Below are 27,050 nucleotides of genomic sequence, written 5' to 3'. Positions count from 1 at the left end.
AGGGATCTGTACTGGGAATGATGCTATTTAATATATTTATAAATGATTTCAAAATCAGAACGAGTGAGGTGATTAAATTTGCAGATGACACAAAACTATTCAAAGTGGTCAAAACACATGTACTACTACTACTACTTACTAGGGTTACGCAGCGCTGTACAATTTAACAAAGAGAGACAGTCCCTGCTCAAAGAGCAGGTAGATTGTGAAAAATTGCAGGAAGACCTTAGGAAATCGGAAGACTGGGAATCCAAATGGCAGATGAAATTTAATGTACACAATTGCAAAGTGATGCACATTGGGAAGAATAATCCAAATCATAGTTACCTGATGCTAGGGTCCACTTGAGGAGTCAGCACTCAACAAAAAGATCTAGGTGTCATTGCAGGTGATATACTTAAAATCTTCTACCCAGTGTGCAAAGGTGGCCATAAAAGCAAACAGGATGCTAGGAATGATTAGGAGAGGAATGCAAAATAAGACCAACAATGTTATAATGCCTCTGTATCGCTCCATGGTGCGACCTCACCTTGAGTATTGTGTTCAATTCTGGTCGCCGTATCTCAAAAAAGATATAGCAGAATTAGAAAAGGTACAAAGAAGAGTGAGCAAAATGTTAGAGGGGATAGAACTGCTTCCATATGAGGAAAGGCTAAAGAGGTTAGGACACTTCAGCTTGGAAAAGAGACGGCTGATATGAACAAGGTCTACAACATCCTGAGAGGTGTGAAGCAGGAGGAGGTGAATTGATTTTTACTCATTCAAAAAATATAAAGACTAGGGAACACTCAATGAAATTGCATGGAAATACTTTTAAAACCAATGGAGGAAATATGTTTTCACTCAAAGAATAGTTAAGCTCTGGAACTTGTTGCCAGAGAATGTGGTAATGGCGGTTAGCGTATTTGGGTTTAAAAGAGGTTTGGACAAGTTCCTGGAGGAAAGTCCACAGTCTGTTATCGAGATGTATATGGGGAAGCCACTGCTTGCCCTGGGATTGGTAGGATGGAATGTTGCTACTAATGGGTTTCTGCCAGGTACTTGTGATCTGGATTGCCCAAGTTAGCTGGAAGCAAGATACTTGGCTAGATGAACCATCGGAGTGGAGGAGTGGCCTGGAGTGGAGGAGTGGCCTAGTGGTTAGGGTGGTGGACTTTGGTCCTGGGGAACTGAGGAACTGAGTTTGATTCCCACTTCAAGCACAGGCAGCTCCTTGTGACTCTGGGCAAGTCACTTAACCCTCCATTGCCCCATGTAAGCCGCATTGAGCCTGCCGTGAGTGGGAAAGCACGGGGTACAAATGTAACAAAAATAAATTGGTCTGATCTATTAACTATTCTTATGTTCTAATAGCATTAGAATCATATCAATGCTCCAATGCATGCCTAGTAAGGTTTTTCATATGTATTGTATCAAATCTGTAAGCTATATGAATGATCTTCCACACTCTGTACTTCTGTTGTCATTCATCGTATTTCTATATGATACAGACGTTCAAATATTTGAAAGGTATTAATCCGCAAACGAACCTTTTCCAGAGATACGAAGGCGATAGAACGAGAGGACATGAAATGAGATTGAAGGGGGGCAGACTCAAGAAAAATGTCAGGTAGTATTTTTTCACAGAGAGCGTGGTGGATGCTTGGAATGCCCTCCCGCGGGAGGTGGTGGAGATGAAAACGGTAACGGAATTCAAACATGCGTGGGATAAACATAAAGGAATCCTGTTCAGAAGAAATGGATCCTCAGGAGCTTAGCCGAGATTGGATAACAGAGCCGGTAGTGGGAGGCGGGGCTGGTGGTTGGGAGGCGAGGATAGTGCTGGGCAGACTTATACGGTCTGTGCCAGAGCCGATGGTGGGAGGCGGGGATAGTGCTGGGCAGACTTGTACGGTCTGTGCCCTGAAAAAGACAGGTACAAATCAAGGTAAGGTATACACAAAAAAGTGGCACATTTCTTGGGCAGACTGGATGGACCATGCAGGTCTTTTTCTGCCGTCATCTACTATGTTACTATTGTTCTATACAGTGTCCAGAAAAAATGGGACCCTTTACATAGTTTCAGTATACTTTGTAATTGTATAAACAATAAACATTTAGTATGACCTTTGAAAATACATTAGTATAATGGTTTTTTTCTTAGTTAATTCATAATTTGTGTTCAAAGTGTCCTCCTTCAACCCTGACACTTTCATTAAGGGGTCCTTTTACTAAGCCACAGTAAAAAGTGGCCTGTGCTACTGTAGGCTGTTGTATTGGGCACACGCTGGCCGCTGGGCCAGTTTTTACCTTGTCTGCAAAAAGGGGCTTTTTTTCTTAAAATGGGACAGGAAAAGCACATGCGCTAAAAATGAAACCGGTGTGCGCCCAAAACCAGCCTGAGCCCTTAACAACACCCACTGATCTAGCAGTAAGGGCTCATTTGCTACATGCGCAGTGACTGGTCAGCATGCGCCAACTACTGGCATGGGCATGCACCAAATCTAAAACTACAGCCAGGGGGGCACGGTAGCCTGGCAATAGTCTCATTTAGGCACGCACTGCACGCACGCAACACCTAACGCGCCTTTGTAAAAGGGCCCTTAAGTCTTTGCCGCCACTGAGCAGTTGGATCAATGAATTCTGGAGTTTCATTAATTAAAAGCTCAACCTTTTGCAAGCTCGATGCACCAGAGCTCCATCCTGTTGAAAAATAAAGCACTCAGAAATTCTTAAATTTCAGGCAGAGGTTTCTGCTGCAGTAGGTCCCATTTGTTTACGGACACTGTGTACGTTGTACCATGTTTACCAGAATTCAATTTGGTTTTGCTCATTGATTGTATTCTTGCTTAAAATTTGGTCATTTTATTATTGTTTTTACTGTTAACAAAATTGTAAGTCAAACTGTACATTGCCTTGGAAGAATCTCTTTATAAAGCCAGTTAAATAAATCTTGCTTACTCCACGTTTGGTGTTTTTTTTTTTTTCTGAAGATCTCAGTAAGCTTTTATACTCTGCAAATAAACCTGCTGAATTTTCTCTCTCTTTCACAGTTAAATTTGTTTACAGGGGAGTTGAGTTCCTGGGCACATACACAAATTAAATTTGCATTACCTGCATGACCTACAGATTCCCAGATTTTGCTAGATTCCCAATATCATGCAGTGCTCTCTCTCTCGTCCTCCATCTGTGCATATACAACACCAAGCCTCCCTTGTGGTTGATCCCATTCAACTTTGTCCCTTTTAACTCAAGGCACACGTTCTCATGTTCCTTTTAATGCAAAAACATGCTCTCACAGATCAGCTCCGCTACTTCATACATTCTTACCTTTCTCTCCTTATTTTCTACTGAAGCCATAGGCTGCTGAGAAATTCACTGGCTCACGTGTAAAATGAAATGATGGATTAGCATAGGCCTGCAAGATGTCTACACAGACCTGCACTGACATTCTCCACATGCCCATTGCTTTTCACAGAAATAAAGCAGCAGATGATCACACTATGGAATGACAATGTTGTTGGGGTTTTTTTTTTCCCCCTGAGGTTTAAAACTCTCAAACTATGCAAGTTTTGTATGAATCAACTTACACTCAACTCAGTTCACTAATACAACGGTTAACTGATCTATTTTTCACCATGTTTATGTGACTAAAGTAGCAAATGAGGCATTTAATGCTTGTGTTTTCTCGTGCTTCCTAATGAGCTGCAGTGCCGTGTATGTGACCAACCAGTTTCGATTTCCTTATTGGCAGCCATTTTTGGGGTGATGGAGGATCCTGTTTATGCCTTGAATCCTTGTCTCATTGCAAACGCTGCTTCTATTGTGTCCAACTGGCTATCACAGTTACCTCCTTGGACAAGTAGTTGGGAGAGACAGCGATTTTTCTTGCAGGTTTACTGATTTCTGGCTTGGTCCTAAGACCCCTCAATATAACAAAACTTGGTTCCACGAGTTGGAGGTTGTTTCTTCTCCACTGACGGTCAAGCTCCCTCCTTACCTGTTTTTGTCAATGATAATGGCTGGGCCGGTAATGGTGTGGTCACAAGACAGGTCTTCCAGGAGGTATACACTAGTGTCCAGGTAGCCATCCTCAAAATAGCAGCGAGTGACCTGAGGGGGAAGAAGGAAGATAGTCACAAAGCTGGTGCTGTGGAGACCTGTAAGATTCAGACCAACTAATATTCAGATAGCAGTGGTCAGTGTTTTTTTAATCACTGACCATCAGCAGCTAACTTAGACCCAGATATTCAATTCCCGAGTCTCCTCTCCCCTCACCCTCCCTGCCAAACACAGGGTCCTTTATCTTACCCTTATTCATCTCTCTCTCCCTCTTCCCCATCTTAATCCCTTTCCCTCTCACTCTTCTAATCTCCATTTACCTAATCACCCCCCCTCCTCCAGTCTCACAGCTGGCAAGAGGCTGATAGCTCTTTATACCCACATCTGCACCCATGTAGCAGAGGAGACAATCCCACAAGATCTAGGACACATCATGTCATTCTTATCACAACACTGGACCTGTGCAACAGAGAGGGTTAATTGTCACTCGCCTCCTGATGGCTGGGTAGGGTCAGGGTAAGGGAAGGAGAACAGAGGGCCCAGGATGAGTGGGGGAGGATGTAAAAGTATCAGTGACAGAGCTGCTGATCAGGACTCAGGCACAAGGTCACAGGTGATTCTATTAAAGTCAGACAGAAATGAAGGGGAGACACTAGATTAGAATGGTTTTCCTGCCATTCATTTCAGTGTTTGGGCCATGAGATGAATCCCCACCTCCCTCCAACAACAAGCCTCACCCTCTCCACACGTGCAGGATAACCAAAGGGTTTGATTTTCATTTCACATTGAATCCCGGTGCTGCCAGTCCCTCGCACTCTGATGTCATCCACAACTATTCTGCGCTCAGGGATGGTGAATCCAAATTCCTTCATGTACCTACAAATAAACACAACTGCAAAATCTCTGACTTGTTTCGCTGAAGTATCAGGTAATCTCCAAAGCACCAATGACTTAGCCATTACCCTAATCCTGTCCTTCTACCTCATCACTACCAGCACACAAGGAACATCAACCCTACCCCATCCCTCAGCACTGCACATGGCAACTTCTACCCTGATTCCAACCATTACCCATCACTGCTAGATAACCACACGCTCTAATCCCACTTCATCAGTAATGCAACCTGGTCCCACCTGACTGCCAGCTCTGTACCCTAATCCCACCCCCTCACTGTATGCACCTGATCCCACTCGACTGCCCAGTACTGCCACCTCAGTTTATAACCAAATCACACCCCCTCACTGCATGCACCCTGATCCCACCCTACTGCCCATCACTGCCTTATCAGTGTGTACCCTAAACCCACCCAATTACTAGTGTACCCTAATCTCACCCTACAACCCCTCACTGCCACTTCAGCGCATACCCTAAACCCACCCCATCACTGTGAGCTCAGCCTATGCTCCAGTCCCACCCCATCTCCCAGAACTGCTAGCTCAGCGTTGTATGCTGATCTCATCCAATCACTGCAGGCTCAGCGAGTTCCCCAATCTCAGCACTCACCGCTCAGCATGCATCCCGTTTCCAGCCCAGATTCTAGCACTGCCAGCTCAACCTCCCTGCCTCAGCCATCCCCCAGCATCTCTTGCTTGCTCACTTAGTAGTGAATGCCTTCTTGAAGTTTCCTGACTGGCAAGAGTCCTTGGTAGCAGGATGGTCCCTGGCGGAGCACATGAGGGCGCAGTCTGTCCGTTCATAGCGCAGATGCAGGAAGGCTTCTGTGTTGATCTGGGACCTGCAGCAGGAGTTTGCACAAGGGCTTTATTTAACTTAGTTTACCTGTACCATGGTCGAGACTGAAAGCCCATTGAGCACAGAGGATTACCTGAGAAACCCCTGCTGCTCCAGTGCCTCTATGCAGCGTTCCTGCAGCATCACAATGCGCTCATCTAGCAGTGGAAAGGATTCCTGCTCATAGACCAGTGAGCAGGGCTCCTGGGCCTCGTGTACCACATCTGCCAGAGCCATACCATAGGCAGAGAGGATCCCGCTGTACCTATGGAAACAGGAGCGAGAACTAAGGGGCTGTGGGAGAAACAGGAAACCTGGGATCAAATTCTGTCTCAAACACTTATCATTTACAGCAGCACATTTTATCACAGTATGTGGGAGGAGTAGCCTAATGGCTAGTGCAGAGGGCTGAGAAACAGGGGAACCGGGTTTAATTCCCACTACTTTGCCCCAGGTATAAAAACTTAACTTGTGAGCCCAATATGGACAGAGAAAATATCTGTATGTAATATAGAAACCACTTTGATGGTAGCACAGAAAAGTAGTATATAAATAAATCTAACACATGCCTCTTGCAAGACACCCACTTGGTCCCTTTCCCCAGATAGCTTAAAATCTAATTGTACCTGTAATTTATTATACATACCCAGCCCAATCCACACCCAAAAGGAGCCCAAAGATAGCCCATTGGGCAGCTTCGGCTATCTGAGCAGCAGGGAGGGGGTCCCACCCGTACATGCGCGCCACCTCTGCTGCCTCCTCTTCCCATGAGGCTGCTGTGCTGTGCCTCTGTTCTCCAGCATGACCCACAAGCTTGCTCTCGTCTCCTCTCGCTGCGGCTATGAGCAGGTCTACCTATATATGATGCCTGAGATCAGGACAAGCAGGCTCAGCAAGATGTCACCTGTCACAACCTCTCCCACTGGACATCCAGAATGAGGCTTGAAACTCATTTCAAGCCTCATTCTGGATGTCCAGGAGTTCTGTTTCTCTTCTCCAGGGCTCCAGCACGCAGCCATGCGAATGTAAGAAAGTACCCAAAAACCCACGATGGGTCAAAATTTCCCACAGATGTATTTAAAAACCCGGGAAAGCCATGAAGTTGGCAACCCAAACAGCACACACCCTTTTGTTTAGCGCCGATTTCTGAGCAGTATTTATAGAAATCCCCATGCGCATCCCTGAACACATAGGTGTTAATGTACACCCCAGCTCTATGTCTGATGTGACGGCGCCTAAATACCTGATTCTGTTAAGCACCCTATGTCCAAAGGCTGTGAGGGCAATTCAGTATCTTAGCACCTCAAGTTAGGTGCTTCGATGCCACATGCTGAGTGCCAGATTTATGTATTATTTTTTTCCAACAGCACCAGTGCGCCAAGAGGCCGTTAAGAATATTAATAACACAAATGGGCAGCAAACCAGTTCTTTCTTCAGAGACAATCCCCAGATTCTATAATCATCGACTAAAGTTGCGCACGCAAATCAGCACACATAGAGGCTCATTTTCAAAGCACTTAGCCTCCCAAAGTTCCATAGAAACCTATGGAACTTAGCCTCCCAAAGTGCTTTGAAAATATGCCTCATAGCCAATTTGCACACACAACTTAGTTGCTTAAGATGTCAATCAGAACCGATAACTGGCCACTAGCAAGCAATTATCAGCACTAACTGGCACTAATTAGAATTAATGTGTGCAACTTTCTAAACGTATTCTGTAAAGTGATGCACGTATATTCTAATGCTCGCAGCACAAAAGGGGGTGTGGCTATGAGAGGGTCATGGGCAGGTCATGGGTGGTCCTAAAAATTACATGCAATGTTATAGAATACACCCGATCCACGCCCAAGTTAGGCACAGGCATTTACACCAGGTTTTAGCTGCTGCAAACGGTCGTGCCTATATTTTAGTCACAGGGACAGGCGTTGGGCATATTCTATAAACCGCATCTAACTTTAGGCAAGGTTTACAGAACAGCACTAAGTGAGGGGGGGGGGTGGTTTCGGCATCAATTTTTTTTTAGGTGCTAATTATAGAATTCTGTCCAATATTAATAAACAAAGAACCTAGTTCCCCTACTATTTAAGTGGGCCTTTTTTAAAGCTGCGCTACAGTTTTTAGCTCATGGTAAAACTCAGCATGCGCTAAACGCTGAGACGCCCATAGGAATATTATTATTATTATTAGCATTTGTATAGCGCTACCAGACGCACGCAGCGCTGAACACCTGATACAAAGAGACAGTCCCTGCTCAAAAGAGCTTACAATCTAAGTAATACAGACAAACAAGACAGTTACGGGTGAGGGAAGTAATGGGTGAGAAGGGAGGAAGGGACAAGGGGAAGGTAATTGTGGCTAGGAGCTAAAAGCAGCAGTGAAAAGGTGGGTTTTCAGCATAGATTTGAAAACAGGTAGAGATGGAGCTAGACGTATAGGTCCAGGAAGTCTATTCCAGGCATAAGGTGCCGCGAGAGAAAAGGAGCGAAGCCTGGAGTTAGCAGTGGAGGAGGAGGAGGACGACAAGAGGGATTTGTCAAGCGAGTGAAGTTCACGGGGAGGAATGTAGGGAGAGATGAGAGCGGAGAGGTAATGGGGGGTTGCAGAGTGGATGCATTTAAAGGTCAGTACGAGAAGTTTAAACTGAATGCGGAAGCAGACAGGGAGCCAGTGAAGTGACTTGAGGAGCGGGTTAGTATGGGTATAATGATTCTGGCGGAAAACAAGTCGTGCCACAGAATTTTGGACAGATTGGAGAGGAGAGAGATGGCTGAGCGGAAGACCAGTGAGAAGTAAATTGCAATAGTCCAAGCGAGAGGCGACAAGGGTGTGGATAAGGGTTCTGGCAGCGTATTCAGAAAGGAAGGGGCGAATTTTGCTAATGTTGTAGATAAAGAAGCGACAGGTTTTGGCGATCTGTTGAATATGGGCACAGAAGGAGAGAGAGGAATCAAAGATGACTCCAAGGTTACGAGCCGAGGAGACAGGGAGGATATGAGTGCCATTAGAGATAGAGAAAGGGGGAAGAGGGGAGGTGGGTTTAGGGGGGAAAATAAGAAGTTCAGTTTTGGTCATGTTGAGCTTTAGATGGCGTTGAGACATCCAAGCATCAATGTCAGACAAGCAGGAATATAATAGGGGTCTCAGAATTTAGCCCACACAGATTTTTAATGTGAGCTAAAAACTCTATCGCAGCTTTGTAAAAGACCCCCTAATTTAATCAGATCATCAGAAGATGCGCTTAACTGAAAAGCATCAGAGAGCTTCCACAATGATTCCTCATAGGTCCGGATTAGGGTTTTCACTTTTAAATATTTTTCAAAAAAAGTGTTTCAATTATTATAAATAATTGTATTATTTATTTCAGTATTTATATACCATCTAGACCTAAGCAGTTTACAATTTTCTTTTTCAGGTACTGGTACTGTCCCTAATGGGCTCACAATCTAGTATTATATTGTACCTGGGGCAATGGAGGACTAAGTCATGGTCGCCAAGAGACAAAGCCAGGCCTGAGGCAAACAATGCACCCCCCCCCCCTGCAGTCCCCTCACCCGGTTCAACGTCTCTCTCATCTTTCCCTCCTCCCCGCCCTCGGCAGCGTTCCCGCAAGGTGCTAGCAGCATAAAAAAGAAGCAGCTTGCCTGTGGCTGGCCTCTGAAGTGTTTCCTCTGCTGTGTTCTGCACGGATACAGGAAGTTGTGTCAGGACTGTCAGAGGAGTGTCAGAGGAGGCAGGACAAAGCATAGGGAACACACTTCCAAAGCCAATCAGAGGCAGGCTGCTATCGTTTTAGACGCTGAAAGTAGCTTCAGGAACAAGACAAGAGAGATACTGAACCAGGCACGGGCAGGGGTGGGGAGAAATGCTAGTTTGCATGTAAAGCCATTTGTGCCACCATACAGTGACATTGCTGGGCCCAGGGGAATCTTGCCCCCCACCACTACCTCGGTGGCCCTGGGCTAAGTGACTTGCGCAGGGTCACACAGAGCTACCGAGGGAATTGAACCTAGTTCCCCAGGATCTCAAAGCACTGCTGACTATTAGGCAGAAGCAGGAATCAAACCCGGTTCCCCAGGTTGGCAACCTGCTGCAGTAACCATTAGGCCACTCCTCCACACCCTTATAAGAAATTTCACTTTATTTCCAAAAATCTTCAATAATTCAATAGGAAGGTTGCCAGAACGTTTGATATATGTGAAGATACGTTGTTTTTTTATTTTCTGTTTAAAATATATGAATTATTGTGGTTTCAGGAAATTGAAGCCATGCATACTTATGAATGAAAACCGTCTTCATTCCCAGGGCCCGAGCAATAGCACAGGCATGCTGCCCCCCTGCACCACCAAAACATGCCAAAATGTGACGTGAAGTGTCATGACCCTTGGCCTGCAGAAAAGAGAATAAGAGAAAGACATTAGCTAAAAAAAAAAAAAAAAAAAACATGGGGAATCTTTCAACATGTCAATTTCAAAACCACAGTGATTAACTGAAGGGAAGTGAGGAGGGCAGATAGAAGAATTTTCTTTCCTGCTGTGCTGGATGAGCTATCCCACTTGTGGCAGTCAGGGAGCATAAAAGTCAGCTCTTTGTTTTGGGGGAATTCAATAAGCCATACTGTCAGTGGATACTCTATAGTATCTCACCTCCAGACTGCTAAATGGAGCTGGGCAGGTCAGGCAGTACACCAATACCAATGACATATGGCAAAGTATTAAACTCACAGCCTGGGAGGCAGAATTTGCTATGGGGATGCTGGGTGCTCAGGATTTTATAAAATGGCCACAAACATGTGAAAAAGACTACAAGTACTTTTCGCAGGATGACAGTATCTCCCTATTATTTTCAATGAAATCTAATCTACAAGAAATTTCTAATGTGATGTCAAGTGTATTTGATAAAGCTGGCAAATGGGTGTTAGCTCATGGTTTGAAAAATCAACCCTGACTAAACTAATATTCTATGGATTAGGGGAAAGGATGAAGATCTATCTCACTATAGTTTAAAACTGGCTACTACCGAAATAGCTATACGATCAGATATTAAAATATTGACAGTGATGCTAGATTCAACCCTAACTATGGAGAAGTATGTTAATGAACTAATCAGGAAATCTTTTGCCAAAGTGAAATTATTATGTCGAATTAAACCTTTCCTAGAAGCCTCCCAACTGCAGAAGGTACTATTGGCAATAATCATAAGTCAAATTGACTACTGTAATGTTGTCTTGCTAGGTCTAGCTGGCTCATATTCTGAACAATCTATAGTGTCCTAAACTGCAGTATATAAACTATACTACTTCATTGTTAGGGTTTCACCGGCTTTCAGTTAAAGTGAGAGTTCATTTTATGTTGTTGATGTTGGTCTTGTGCCCAGTACTTTTTGGATTCAACTGTACTGTACTCAGCCGCTAGAACACGTCGCTCTACACAAGAAATTGGACTCTCAATACCATCTAATACCGTGTGTCAAAGTATCTAGCAGAAAGAAATCTATTGTGGGTTGTAGTCTAGTCTTATAATTGATCTTATATTACGAGGTAACCTATTCCATGTTACCCGGTATTCAGAAAACAGGTGAAAAGCTTAAGATCTTCAAACAGGCAGAAAAAGCAACGGTCAAAGCCAGAAGAATGCTTGGCTGCATAAGGAGAGCGATGACCAGCAGGAAAAAAAGAGGTGATCGTGCCCTTATATAAGTCTCTGGTGAGGCCCCATTTAGAGTACTGTGTGCAATTCTGGAGACCGCACCCATGGAAGGATATAAACAAGATAGAGTTGGTCCAGAGGGCAGCTACAAAATGGGTAAGCAGTCTCAGTCATAAAACATATAGGGACAGGCTTAGGGACTCAACATGTATACGCTGGAAGAGAGACGGGAGAGAGGGGATATGATACAGACGTTTAAATACCTCAGTGGTGTTAATGTACAGGAGGTGAGCCTTTTTCAAATGAAGGAAAACTCTGAAACGAGGGGCATATAATGAAGTTAAGAGGAAATAGAATTAGGAGGAATCTAAGAAAATATTCCTTCATGGAAAGGGTGGTGGATGCATGGAATGGCCTCCCGGTGGAAGCTGTGGAGACGGGGACTATGTCAGAACTTAAGAAAGCATGGGATAGGTTTATGGGATTCCTTGGGGTTCCCCAAGGATCTGTCCTTGGACCGCTCCTTTTCTCGATCTACACCTCTTCCCTGGGCTCGCTGATCTCATCACATGGTTTCCAGTACCATCTCTATGCTGATGACACCCAGCTTTATCTCTCCACTCCCGACATCATAGTCGAAACCCAGGCCAGAGTTTCGGCCTGCCTCTCAGACATCGCTACCTGGATGTCCAACCGGCATCTGAAACTGAACATGGCAAAGACTGAGCTCCTTGTCTTTCCACCCAAACCCTCTTCTCCTCTTCCCCCACTTGCCGTTTCTGTTGACAACGCCCTCATCCTCCCCATCTCTTCAGCCCGCAATATCGGAGTCATCTTCGACTCCTCCCTCTCCTTCTCTGCCCATATCCAGCAGACTGCTAAGACCTGTCACTTCTTCCTCTATAATATTAGCAAAATTCGCCCATTCCTCTCTGAACAGACCACCTGAACCCTCGTCCACTCGCTCGTTACCTCTCGTCTTGACTATTGCAACCTTCTTCTCGTTGGCCTCCCGCTTAGCCATCTATCCCCCCTTCAAGCTGTCCAAAATTCCGCCGCACGTCTTATCTAACGCGTGAACCGATACTCTCATATCACCCCTCTCCTCAAGTCACTTCACTGGTTCCCGATCCGCTACCGTATTCAGTTCAAGCTTCTCCTATTGACCTTCAAATGCACTCAATCTGCAGCCCCCCATTACCTCTCTACCCTCCTCTCCCCGTATGTTCCCGCCCGTAACCTCCGCTCTCAGGACAAATCACTCCTATCTGTACCCTTCTCCAACACCGCTAACTCCAGACTCCGCCCCTTCTGTCTCGCATCACCTTATGCCTGGAACAGACTTCCCGAGCCCATACGCCAAGCGCCCTCCCTACCCATCTTCAAGTCCTTACTTAAGGCCCATCTCTTCTCCCTTGCTTTTGGCGCCTAACCACCTTCCCCATTCATGCTACCTACACTGACTACATAGTTTGTAACCTTTAGATTGTAAGCTCTCTTGAGCAGGGACTGTCCTTCCCCATGTTAAACTTGTACAGCGCTGCGTAACCCTGGCAGCGCTATAGAAATGCTAAGTAGTAGTAGTAGTAGGATGAGCAGACTGGATAGGCCTTTTGGCCCTTATCTGTCGTCATGTTTCTATTCAACTTTTATTTGGTCTAGTACTGATTTTGTAATTTGCCCATTGTCTTTTTCTGTATTTAATTTGTAGGCTTATGCCCATTGTCTTTTTCTGTATTTACTGTGTTCCGCTTTGCGCCATACCCAGGTTAGGCAGAATAAAAATACCTAGATTAGATATAAAATTACCCCCCCCCCCCCGAATCTTTTAACCCATCCCTGCCAGGTGCAAAAATATAGAAGCCTTTGGTGTAGGGGCAAGGGCCTGGACCTGGACCATAGGAATCTAAACCTTGCCATTTGGATTCCCAGTCTCCCACTACTACTACTTATCATTTCTATAGTGCTACTAGACATACACAGCGCAGTACATGTTATATGAAGGTACTTTCTCTGTCCATAGAAGACTCACAGTCTAAGGTTTTCTTGTAACTGGGGCAATAAAGAGATAAGTTACGAAAAGAGGAAGTGACGTCACCGGCGGAATGGCTGCCTGAAGATAGAGCTCCGAGTGACCCACAGGGAAAAAACAGAAATAATACTCGACGCGAACGCGGGAACTCTCCGTAAAACCGCTAAATATCACTGCTCACTTTAGCGGGTCGAACAGCTGTGCCGAACGCGAAGTGCAGAAGTGGATCTTTCGCGATTCGCCTTCCCGGGTGCGGGGACAGCAAGAGCGGCGAACAAAATGGCGGCCGCGGCGCACACCCAAGAACAGCAAATGGCAAGCACATCGACTGCAGAGCCCCAGAGAGAAGGTATGGAAGCAGAAATTTCGGAGGAGGACCAATGGCCTGACTGGAAACAATGGCTACAAGAAATCAAAGTGGACTTGAAGGCCATGTGGGGCGATCTGGCAACTTTAGGCACAGATCTCAGAGGGGAAATACGAGAGCTGGGGGCCCGACTAGAAGATACGGAGACCCGGTTGGATTCCCACGATGAAACACTGAACACACTTGACCAACAAGTGGGAGACTTGCAGACCTCCCAACAGCAAATCCTGGACAAACTGGAGGATTTAGAGAATCGCAGCCGGAGATGCAATCTGCGCTTTAGGGGCCTGCCTGAGACACCAACATACTCAAATTGTGAGGACACGATCCAGAGGCTAGTACGGGATCTCCTGGCTACGAGCGGAACCCAGTTGGAACAATCAGCGATTCATCTAGAGCGGGCTCACAGAGCGCTCGGAACTCCGCGAACGAATCTGCCCAAAGATATCATTGTGTGCTTCAAAGATTATAAGCTGAAGGAACAAGTGGCAAACATAGCGCGCCAGACCCCAAACTTTAAATGGGATTCGTATGAAATAGAAATATACCAAGATCTGGCGGCAGCCACTCTAAAGCGTAGAGCGGATTTAAAACCAGTCACCAAGCGATTACAAGAGATGGGTATCCGCTACAGATGGAGACACCCCTTCGCGCTGGTCTTCTACAAGGAGGGAAAGATGCAACAAATCCGATCTTTGATGGAGGCCAAGGAGATTTTGCCAGAAGAAAACTTGGGAGAGTCACTAAAGGCACTGAAACCACCACAAAGAAGGTCGGATGCTCCCCCAAAATGGCAGAGAGCGGGGAAGGGAACACGACGCCTACAGCGGCAGCAATCGGCTGCTAAGATAACCTGACTTTGCCCTTAATCAATCTACTAAGAGACATGACTATAAGACTGTTGGGCACAGGACACTGCTTGACGTAAAGTCAGGAAAAAAGGTTTGAAATAGTTTGCAAAAGTTAATAGAGTTATACAAAGTGAGGCACTGTATAAATATTGTTGGGTTATAGTTTTAACAAAAATGCCAGTCGAGGATTGTTAATTAGTACAATGAAACCTGTGGGGGCACTTGAGAGGCACCATCCGCCTTCCACTTTCTCCTTACACTACCCACGTTACTTAACGTGGGCAGCTACAGAATTTTTGGGGGGAAGATGGGGAGGGAGGGAGGGGAAGAAGAAGGGATGGGATGGTTGGGTGGGGGGAGGGAAGAGGGGAACAAAAGGGAGAGAGCGAATACTGTGAGGAGCGTGACCATGACTCGAAAGCAAGGGAGAGAGTCACAGGAGGGGACACTCAATTTAAGCAACTTATATGATTATCTTGGATAACTCATGGCTGAAATAAATTTTCTACTGCTTAATGCACGAGGGTTGAATATTCCTAGAAAACGGCAGCTCCTGTTCAGGGAGCTACTCCGCCTTCGGACAGATGTGGCCCTGGTACAGGAAACACATCTCCTACCTAGGCATGAACACTTGTGTCAACATAAGAAATTCCCTGGTATATACTTTGCATCCAATAGGGATAACGTCAAAAATAAAGGGGTATTAATAGCATTTAACGGAGCTAAGCCCTGGAAGATACAAAAAATTGTTAAAGACAAAGGGGGACGTTACATCTTAGTGATTTTTTCCTTAGCAGAGCAGGTATATACAGTAGTTAACATTTATGCACCTAATGCAGATCAGGGATCTTTTTTTTGTGAGCTAGACCAGATAATTCTAAAACACTTAGAGGGCTCATTACTGATAGGAGGGGATTTTAATCTAACGCTACAGCCCCATTTAGACAACTCCTCACGACACACAGGATATGGCCAGAGAGATAGGGTGGCGCTACAAGAATTTATTGAGCGCTGGCACCTGGTCGATTTTTGGCGACAGGCAAACCATACCAAGCGCAGCTATTCCTATTTCTCGACAGTGCACCAGTCTTCATCGAGGATAGACTTCTGGCTAGGAGAGGCTGTGATGCAGGGGCTTATAGGTTCACAGCAAATCCTACCCCGTACATGGACAGATCACTCCCCCATATTATTACAACTAATCCTCCCTAAGACTCGACGAGAAAACGGGGGCTGGCGACTAGATGATACTTTGCTCCAAGAGCCCGCTAACATACTAAGCCTGGAGCGACATATTAAGGAATACATTCAGTTCAATGACACTGGGGAAGTGACTCCTATAGTACTTTGGGAGAGCTTCAAAGCAGTCATGCGCGGACATCTGATAGCATTAAAAACCCACATAGGGAGAACAAAGAGAGCCAAAGAAGCCGAACTGCGGGGACAACTGGGGAAAGCGGAAACCGCACTTCACCGAGATGGGCCCCGGCCGGCAGTGGAGATTATCGATCAAATACATAGACTGCGAAAACAGATAAATGAGCTGGAGCTGGCGGACTTGGCAGAAAAACTTCAGCGGGTCCGCCAGTCCCACTTTGAATTTGGCAATAAAGCCAGCCGGCTTTTGGCTTATAAACTTAAACAAACTACACTCCGGAATGTGGTGGTGAGTCTAAAAGATGAGGGAGGGATAACACGCGTAGACCCCGAGTATATTGAGGCGGCATTTGGGGACTTTTATAAAACACTATATATGGCAGGGGAGGAGGTACCGGAAGAGGAAATGGAGGATTATTTTGCGGACATAGAACTCCCAAAACTAGCAGTTAGTGCAGATCAAGTCCTGTCACAACCGTTTGAGCTAGAGGAGCTCCTGCGGGTTCTCAAGGAGCTTCCTATAGGTAAGGCGCCGGGGCCCGACGGATTCACCAACAAATTTTATAAGGTGTTTGGGGGGGTGTTGGCTCCACTGTTATTAAAGGTCTTCAATTCGCTTGAATTTAGTCAGGAGCTCCCCCCCACATGGAATCTGGCTAGCATTACAGTTATCCCTAAGCCGGGAAAAGACCCGCAATTATGTGCATCATACAGGCCGATTTCTTTGTTGGGGGTAGATTATAAGATCTTTACAAAAATTTTAGCGACCAGACTCCAGAGATACCTCCCAACACTAATCCATGAAGACCAAACGGGCTTTGTACATGGAAGACAGACTTTTGATAACATCCGCAGGGCCCTCCACATGATACATCACACACAGGAACATAAACTTTCTATGTGCCTGCTATCCCTTGACGCAGAGAAGGCATTCGACCGGGTGAGTTGGCCTTTCCTGTTTACAGTCTTGGGTAGGATGGGTTTCACCGGGCGATTCACACACTGGCTTAAACTGATCTATAAGGCACCCTTAGCATCGATAAGGGTAAATGGGAGACTCTCCAAGCCATTTCAACTACATAGGGGGACCCGACAAGGTTGTGCGCTATCACCATTGCTCTTTGCGATAGTTATGGAGCCATTGGCTATTCAGATACGAACGCACCCTGATATCAGGGGACCACGGGTGGGGGGCCTGGAAACACGGGCGCTCCTCTTTGCGGATGACATACTACTTATGCTCCGGGAGCCAGGACCCGCAATTCTGAAGATACAAGAGTTGCTCCAGTCGTATGGGAGAGTATCTGGCTTCAAGGTTAACCTAGACAAGTCAGAAGCGTTAGATATAAATATCCCAGCCCCACAAAAAGCACAGTTGCAGACTACTTCCCCATTTCGATGGGCTGCACGACATATTAGATATCTGGGAGTCAATATTCCGAGGAGTTTGGATGAGCTATTCCAATCAAATTTCCCAGAAATGGTAAAAAGGCTCTTTGCAGAACTACATCGATGGGAGGGATTGACACTGTCTTGGAGTGGGAGGATCAATGCAGTTAAGATGGTTATATTACCTAGAATTTTGTATCTTTTTATAGCCCTGCCCATAGCCATCCCAGATAGTTTTTTGCGAGGCCTACAGAACAAGGTATTTTCATTTATTTGGAGAAAACGACCCCCGAGGGTGAAAAGAGAAGTCATGTATCAATCGAAAGAGAGGGGAGGGATGGGAGTTCCTTCCTTCACACACTACTTACAAGCAGCCCACCTTAGAGTAATAGCTACATGGCTTCAGGATACAGGGAAGGCCTGGACAAGGGTGGAACAAAAATGGATGGGACCTTTCCCGCTGTGAGCTATCCCCTGGTTATCGCGGGAAGATTTAGGAGAAATAATCAAGGGAAGCCCGCCTATGATGCGCTGGCCTCTATTGACGTGGAGTAAGATAAGGGGACACTTTTTCCCAGGGCGAATATATTATAGGCATATGTTCCTTCGCTTTGCTCCCCAGTTCAGACCGGGCAAACAAGATAAAGCTTTCCAGCGATGGGAGGAGATGGGGCTTTGTGAATTAGGCCAAATGTGGGAAACGGATAAGACGGTGCCATTCCAAGAATTATGCCAGGAGCATGGCCTCTCTCCCCTGCAAGCTTTTCAGTACTATCAAGTGAAGGATTTTATAGCTCGCAGAGCACAGGATGAGTTAAAGTTACAAGAAACTAAATTGGAGGAGGGGATGATGAAGGGAGGAGGAAGGGGTAGCATCTCAAGAATATATAGGGCACTACTTCTACATGCTAACCCAGTGGAGCGATACCTATCAAGGTGGGAGAAAGCCATGGGGGAAACCTACACAAAGCCCCAGTGGAAAGTGGCACTTAGATCTCTGCTAGCAGTCTCGGTGTCTAGTGCCTTAATTGAAAACGGTCACAAAATATTATACAGCTGGTACTACACTCCCCATCGCTTGGTTAAAATGTTTAAAACAGGGTCAGCTTTGTGTTGGAGGCAATGTGGAGAAGTGGGGGATATGATTCATGTGTGGTGGGCATGCAAGCATGCGCAGGAGTATTGGGGGGAGATATTGAAGTTTCTAGGTGAAGTTACAGGAGTGAACTACCAGATGAGAATGGACTACTGCTTACTCCATTTTAGACCTACAGGAATTCCTAATGCCATACACCGCTTTGCCGTACAACTATTCGTGGCCACCAAATTGGTGCTGGCGGCGGCATGGAAGCAACCTACACTTCCGGAACAGCGGTCAGTGTTGCGGAAACTGGACTATATTCATTTGATGTCGAAGTTGACAGCCTTACGCACTGGCCGTATTCCGCAGTACCATAAAACGTGGAACCCTTATGAACAATGGTTAACCTCTCGGACACCCCAGATCGATGTGTCACATGGACAAGTCTAAAGAGAATTGGTCACAAACCTTCCTAAGAGGAGGGACTACAATAGGGGAGGGAGGGTATTAGTTGGAAACATGTTAGTTGAAAGAGGAATTCTAATTTCTGTACAAAGATAAAGTGTGGATATTGTTATGTTTCTAATGGAAAATAATAAAACAAATTTGGAAAAAAAAAAAAAAAAAAAGAGATAAGTTACTATGCCCAAGGTCATAAGGAGATGAAGTGGGAATCGAACCCAGGTTGCCAGGATCAAAACCCATTGCACTAACCATTAGGCTATACTCCTCCACTCCACTTCCAATTTCGTAAGGTTCTCTTGTAATTTCTCACAATCCTCTTGCAATTTAACATCTTTGAATAACTTTGTGTCGTCAGCAAATTTTATTACATCCCTAGTTACTCCCATCTCTAGATCATTCATAAATATGTTAAAAAGCAGCGGTCCCAGCACAGACCCATGGGGAACCCCACTATCTACCCTTCTCCATTGAGAATACTGACCATTTAACCCTACTCACTGCTTTCTATCTTTTAACCAGTTTTTAATCCACAATAGGACACTACCTCCTATCCCATGACTCTCCAATTTCCTCTGGAGTCTTTCATGAGGTACTCTGTCAAATGCCTTTTGAAAATCCAGATACACAATATCAACTGGCTCACCTTTATCCACATGTTTGTTCACCCCTTCAAAGAAATGTAGTAGATTGGTGAGGCAAGATTTCCTTCACTAAATCCATGTTGGATTTTGTCTCATTTATCCATGCTTTTGAATATGCTCTGTAATTTTGTTCTTTATAATATCTCTACCATTTTGCCCAGCACTGACGTTAGGATCACCAGTCTATAATTTCCCGGATCACCTCTGGAACCTTTTTTAAAAATCTGCGTTACATTGGCCACCCTCCAATCTTCCGGTACCATGAATGCAGAGAACAGAAGGGTACTATGCAAAAGAAACTTGGGATAGATGGAGCAGCAGGCTAAGAACCAGGGAAGCCAGGGTTCAAATTCCACTTCTCCTACTAATACTCCTTGTGACTTTGAGCAAACACTTCACCCTCCATTACCTAAGCTCTCTAGGGCAGGGATATAACAATTGCACATGTAACCGAACATCATGCTGACAACTAAAGGAGATCGACTATGCAGCCCAACAAGAATTCCCTCTCTCAAGATGATGAGAACATCTTGAACCACGTGGGCTGATTTTTCCTTGATGAGTGCTCCTGCCTCTGCTGAGGACAGCCATTTTGGTCCTGGCTGAAGAACTCCTCACTAGGGGAGCTCCTGGACACTGAAAACTAATACCAGCATAAAATGGCTGCCCCGGGCATCGGTATAGAGACCTCTTTATGATAAGCCAGCTCAGAGACCACCTCAAACTGTGCTGGGCCTTGGCATCAATTATAATCATTCCCGCAAAGATTCAGGAGCTGCCTCAGGGAGCTACGAACCTGGGTGAGTGATCGGATTGGTCGACACATGGCTTCATTAGCGACCCTTATAAAGCCCATGGCCACCTCCTCCACCATCAGTGGGGGTCTCCCTCCTTCCAGGAAGGCATTCACCTGTGCCGTAAGCTTGTGGAATGTGCTCAGAGTGTCTTCAGTGGAGAGCGGCTGATCCTCTGCAGGACCAAAGATCCGGGGGAAGTAATCTGGCAGCAGGCGACCCAGGCAGAGGTTGGCATCAGTTACTGTTAGAGGACCCCCTGGGATGGAAAACACTGGTCAGTCTGATTTCCATGAGCACCAGAGTACTTCCAGCAGGATTAAGAGAAAAAAAACCCTTTAGAACAGGCACACTTGCATTTTCCCCATTTTCTAGACACTTTTGCATAAAACCAAACTCTCTGCAAGTGTACAACACCAGTTTATCAACATTACAAGAATTTGTATCTGGATATAGTCTGTTACCACAGTGTGAAAAAAATGTGGTCAAAAAAAAAAAAAGCAAACCACAGGGAAAGAGATGCCACTCTCCTTCCACACACCTCTCCCCGCAGGGGGTATGAGACACAAGCAGAGTAAGACCATCCCTCTCTCTTCAGGGAAGCAAACCACATTGACATATGGATGACCAGAAGCTGGCGCTAGAGGCTGTTAGCGCCATACTAGGGGCCTGCGTTTGCTACCACCCCATGATCAGAGTCCCCGAGTGCGTGAAACAACGCACTAGCAGGCTCTGAACGCAACTAGCATGCAAATGCATGCAAAAACAGGGCTCTTAGTGCAAATGCATACTAAACCTATTCATCCCCAATGATCAGCGACCAGCGAGCCAAAGATTGACTTGCTGGCTGCGGCAAACCCTATGCCAGCTCCAAGCTGGCGCTAGGGTTTGCAGACCATTGGGAAGGAATGGTGATCCCTGTCCAGCATGCAATTGCATGCTAGCAGGCCCCCATTCCCCCCCAACAAAGCAACCTCCCCAGGAACTGATGACTCACTTCCCCCCCCCCCAGCGACAGGAGGCTGGAGGTCCGGTGGACCTCCAGTCCCCCCGACACAGGTTCAGGGAGGGCTGGAGATCCAGTGGGTCTCCAGCCCCCCCCCCCCCCCCCCCAACATTTCTAAAAAGTCCCTGTTGGCCCAGTGGGAAACCAATGAACCCCCCCCCCCCCCCCGACACAGTTCAGGGAGGGCTGGAGATCCAGTGGTCTCCAGCCCCCCTAACCCCCCCCCCCCCCAGCATTAGCAAGGGGTCCCCTGGGGGTCCAGTGGGCCTCTGTCAATCTCGCTACCCCCCCTCCCCACTCCCCTACCTTGAGTTGGAGGAGGGAGGTAGCCTGCCTCCCTCCTCTTCCTTCGATGCCACCTGCAAAATGGCGGCACCAGCCCTGCCCAGTGTATCCTGGGATGCACTGGACGGGGCTTCACACCATATAAGGGAGCTCTGAATGCTTCAGGATCAGCAAGTTTTGCTTGGGCCATAACGCACAACAGAGTTTCTGTCAAGGAAATCAGGCAGAAGTGAATGACTGCCACATTAGGGCTGCAGACGGGTTGCGGTTCAGGCCCCAACTCACTGTCAGTGCAGGGAGGTGCATCAGGGTGAGGGTAGAAACTGGGCCAAACCTCAAGCATCCAGGTATGCACATGCATGAGAGAAGGATGAGCAATACACTAGGTCAGCAGTGCCAGGGGCTGCGGGTGAAAGAGCTGGGCCAGACCTAGAAGTGTGTGCACACAGGTGAGACTTGGGACCAGGGCTCAATAAGAAAAAATAAAATAAGTAACTGGCAGGCCCAAGGTGAGAAAGTTGTAAATAAATAAAAAAAAAAAAAGAAAAAGAGGAGCGAGTGCCACATGGTCATGGATTGACTGTTTCTTGGTCTCTGGTGAGCTATTAGGGGGGAATTAAAGATACTCAAATAGGCCCAGCAGAATCTGTGTTAAAAATTCACACAACGATCTCTCTTCTTGGACATATAATTATAGGGAACAATTTCATCTTTAGAGATGGACATAGTGTTTATTCATGTTAAAGTAAAAGGAAGCAAGGATTTATAATATATGTCTAGATATGTATTATGTATAAACTAGTAAAAAAGGCCCGTTTCGTAAACAAATGAAACGGGCGCTAGCAAGGTTTTAGAGAGAGTGAGAGTGTGTATATGTATGTGTGTGTGTGCCTGTGTGAAAGAGAGTGTATAAGGGTAGGGTGAAAATGAAGAGACAGCAGTTGAATTTTACATGGGACAGCTGAACCATTTGAGGCGTGTTTGTGTGTCTGTGTGAGAGAGTGTGTATATGTGTGTGAGTGCGTGTGTGTGTGAGATAGAGACAGTGTAAGTGTGTGTGTGCGTGTGTGTGTGTGAAAGTGAGTGTGAAAGGGTAGGGTCAAAATGAAGAGACAGCATTATAACTGTACATAGCAAAGCACAAACATTTGAGGCAGTTCTTGCTTTATCTCCCCTGCCGCCCCCTCCATACCCAACGATTCTTTCCTTGTCTTCCATCCCCTGTGTGTCCCGTGTGTGTGTCTGTGTGTGTGTGTGAGAGAGAGAGAGGTGCTAGCTGTCCCTGTGATAGTGGCAGGTCAGTTGCTCATTCTAGCCAGTTAAGAGAGAGAGTGAGTGTGTATGTGCTGGTTTTTTTCCTTCCCTCCTATACCTTCCATGTTGGTTGTTTGTGTGGAGAGCAGAGATCTATATGGTGCATAGCTAAACTAAGGACGTATTCTTGACTGCAGTGTTTGTTTTTCGCGGGTTTTTGTTGTATGCTCCTTCTTAGCAGTTGGATTTTTGTTGAATAGCGATGTTGAGTAGCGATTTTGTGTTCTGGTAGTGCGTTTGTCAGGGGGAAACACATACCGTGATCTTAAGCATGGCGTTTTGTCAGTGGAAAACACAAAATGGAATCGGCTTCCTGCGAGGTTCGTCGTCTCCTTGTTGTTCTGCAAGTGCCCGGTTTTGTTCTTCCTTCTGCTCCCTTGTTCCGTAGTAGTGTTTCGTGATTGGTCCTTTTAGCGTTGCTGTTGACGTGTAGCAACTGTGTGCTGCTGGTTTTCATTGGTCCGCGATGTGTTTCACATCACGTACCGTCGCTTAGTAACGGGATCGCGATGCGATTGGTTGAGTGTCATTGTTCCGCCCTCGACGTCAAGACGTTTGACGCGGGGGCGGGGCAAACACTCATGAGCGAATTCTGGGTTTCACCACCATGCAATTAGAACGTTGGGACTTGTGGAGGCTTCAGAACGTTGGAGGTGCGTTTTATATAGAGAGATATGTTCATTTGAGTATGAGAGTGGTATTGGAGGAAAACAGATATGGTTAGCATACATTAAGATTCATATTACTACTTTCTAGTGTCAAAATAGAGAAGGGTAATTATTTTAAAGAGTGGATGATAGAATTGGTATGAATTATTGGATGAATGGGAGATTGAATGATATGAATGAGATTGAATGAGGTATAGTATTTAAGACATGGGTAGTAAGCTCTATGTGGGAATGCTTTTTTATGAAAGTTTTGTAATGAAAAAGTGAAGTTGTATTAATAAAGAATATATTAATTTTATGAGAAATATATTATAATTGCGTATTTTGGATATTGAACATCAGTGTAACTATATTGAAATATTAAGGTTATACCCAGTTAAACTGATTGCAGTACGTATACTTTGGAAGAAAGGCGAGAAAGGGGAAATATGATACAGACATTTAAATACCTATGCGGCATAAATGTACAAGAGGCGAGTCTCCTTCAATTTGAAAGGAAGCTCTGGAACGAGGAGGCATAGGATGAAGGTGAAAGACTCTGAAGTATCCCAAGGAAATATTACTTCACAGAAAGGGTGGTGAATTTGTGGACTGGCCTCCCCATGGAGATGGTGGAGATCTTTTCTTTACATTTCCTTTCCCAGGGTCCTGTAGATCCCAGAGGAAGACGTTTCAGGGGTGTGTCTGTATCTGAGTATGTATGGGGTTTTTTTTTGTTTGTTTTAAACTTTTATTGTTTCTCTTTGAGTTCAATAAATATCTGAGGAATGTCAGTATGATGCACTAATGCTGTGTCCCAGTCTCTCTAATTAGGCGTTCAAATTCTCATAACAAAGGAGAATAAAGGAAAAAATAATAATTATGGTACCAGAAGACTTGTACTTAGTTCTGCCCCTCTGAGGCAGGAACAACTCATGATCAGTCCTACCCTGCTGCTACTTGAGGAATTCTGTAAAACTGCACAGTGCAGAATTTTGCATAGATTTAACCATTCCCCTGGAGAAGGCAGAAAGCTGTGTTGTATTTGCCACTATTCTGAGGCAGATAAATTTAAGCTTCTAACTCAGACCCTTTTACTTTCCCAACTAGATTATTGTAACCTTGTGTATCTGGGTGGGCAGTGTTTCCCCAAGTCCAGTCACATTTTCAGGATATCCACAATGAATATGCATGAACTTGATTTGCATACACTGCCTCCATTATATGACGAGAAGACTGCAGACAATATGGAATATGGCAGTACGCTTAATTTTTGGTCTACGTATGATAGTATCTCATCCTTTTATATGAGATTACATTGGCTACCTACTGAAGCCAGAGTTCTTTTTAAAATTATATATGGCCTAGCACCAAACTATTTCTCTGCCCATTTTCGATTCACTGTTTCCCTAAGGGCTAGACAGATTAATAATGCAATTTGCTTTTCATTTCCCTCTTCTAAGGGGAAGAAATGGTTAAAGCTATTTAAACTAACTTAGCTGCAGTAAAAGGGTTCCTGTGATAGCTACCAGCAGCAGCCGTTTTTGCTGTGTGCCAGGGCCCCTTTTACCACAGCGGGTAAAAAAAGGTCAACAAAAGAAATGGCTGTGCAGCAAGTTCACACTTGCCACGTGGCTATTTCGGGGGGGGGGGGGGGGCACTTACCGCCACCCACTGAGGTGGCGGTAAGGGCTCCCGTGCTAACCTGGCAGCGCGTGACACTGCCCAATTACCCACTGTGGAAATATATTTTAAAATAAATGCCTGAGCTCTGCTACACAACAATACTTAAGTTCGTAATGGATATTACACAACTCTTCCGTTGTACGATTCCTTTATGTGGTCCTACCACATAACCTTATCCTACCACAACATCACTTTGTATTTGTTTACTCCGGAGTCTGCAAACACCTCTCCAGTACTATGTAAGCCACATTGAGCCTACAAATAGGTGGGGAAATGTGGGATACAAATGTAACAAATAAATAAATAAAATATTTCCGCTAGTGTCTGAAATTGTGCACGCTGGGGGTGGAACTACCGCCGGTAGTGGGTCCAGGTTGCCACGCGGCAACCCTTTAGTAAAAGGGCCCCTTTAGCTTTTCAGGCTGCTAGACAATGGAAAGAATTTGCTGGTATTTTTCTCTCATCTCAGTCTTACCTGATTTTCAGGAGAAAGATTAAGACCTCTCTTGTTTCAGACGTTTGTTTTGCAGAATAATTCAGAATTTTTAAATGATTTTTGATTATCATGTTTTTATTTTCAGTTTTCCAGAGGACTGTTCTGGTCTCTTAATTACTGTTACCCGCTTGATATAATACTAGATTTAGATTAAATTTAGAAGAAACAAACTGAAACCAAAGCTGGAATGCAGGAAGAGGTGAGAGCCAGCTGAGCAAGCCTGCAGGATGCAGAGCAGAGGAGCAGATCTGACACTGCAGCATTCAATGAAATGTAACTACCTGGAAATACAGCTTCTTGATAATTAGGAATGTTAATCTTGCTCTTCATGAAACTATGTTGTTTTCTCAAGTGGTAAAACCAGAGGGACACACTGGTGGCCATGCAGTAGTGATGCTAAAAAAGAAATCAACAGCACCGCACTGCTGCCAACACTGCCGGCAGTATGACTGTGCACTCAAAGGGTGCACTCAAAGGAAGGGTGCACTCAAAGGGTGCACTCAAAGGGTGCACTCAAAGGAAGTCCTGCATTCCCATGTAGGCTATGTTGTAGCAATCATGAATATAAAAGCATGTTCCCAGAGAACCACGTTGCACAATTCTGAGCCCCATGTAATATGTGCTAAAGCATTAGCTGTTGAAAAAAGGGACATTGCTAATAGTCCACAAGTGGCCACGTTTTTCTTCCCCAGCTTTGCCTCTCTTGCTTTAAGAAGTTGAGTTCAGCCATATCCAAATGATCAGAGGGTTCATTACATCACATACTACTAACTGATAAATTTATGGTGTCTTCAAAAAAGTGTAATGATTAGAGTGCAAAATGCAGGCTTACAGCTCTCGAAACCCCACCTCACCCCAACGTGCATCTCAGTAGAGAGTGGCAGGCAGCAGCAGCACTTTTCACATCCCGTCAGCCACCGAGCTTGGAGCCTCCTCGCAGTTGTGTCCTGCCCTTGCAGAAGCAGGAAGAGACATCAAAAGGAGAAGGGATGCAGCAGCGAGAAGGCTCTGGGCTCAGTGGCCGACAGTATGTGAAAATAGCTGCCGCTCTCTGGATATATGTTAAAAATGCAGAGCGGGGGGATGTTCCGAGACAGGGGGACAGGACAGACATGGCATGCAGGAGCTCGGGGCCCTGTACGACTGCCCCTGTCTCCACCACCTAACAGCACCTATCAGAGTCTAAAATAATCTAGAAGAAT

The 27,050-nt window shown here is 45.5% G+C and overlaps 1 protein-coding gene across 1 annotated transcript in view; it reads right to left on the bottom strand.

The window, feature by feature from the left end:
- Window positions 1-27,050, bottom strand: part of OPLAH (5-oxoprolinase, ATP-hydrolysing) — a 161,582-nt gene that overhangs the window by 77,170 nt on the left and 57,362 nt on the right. The window contains exons 11-16 of the mRNA XM_030220113.1: window positions 20,417-20,673; window positions 10,046-10,158; window positions 5,867-6,037; window positions 5,639-5,776; window positions 4,779-4,917; window positions 3,980-4,092 (exon numbers count right to left, since the gene is read on the bottom strand). Coding sequence (XP_030075973.1) covers window positions 3,980-4,092; window positions 4,779-4,917; window positions 5,639-5,776; window positions 5,867-6,037; window positions 10,046-10,158; window positions 20,417-20,673 — 931 coding nt within the window. The remainder of the gene's footprint in view (window positions 1-3,979; window positions 4,093-4,778; window positions 4,918-5,638; window positions 5,777-5,866; window positions 6,038-10,045; window positions 10,159-20,416; window positions 20,674-27,050) is intronic.

This window comes from Microcaecilia unicolor, chromosome 1, assembly GCF_901765095.1.
Source record: "Microcaecilia unicolor chromosome 1, aMicUni1.1, whole genome shotgun sequence".
Classification (NCBI taxonomy): Eukaryota; Metazoa; Chordata; class Amphibia; order Gymnophiona; family Siphonopidae; genus Microcaecilia; species Microcaecilia unicolor.
This window is presented reverse-complemented; position numbering and strand designations above follow the sequence as displayed.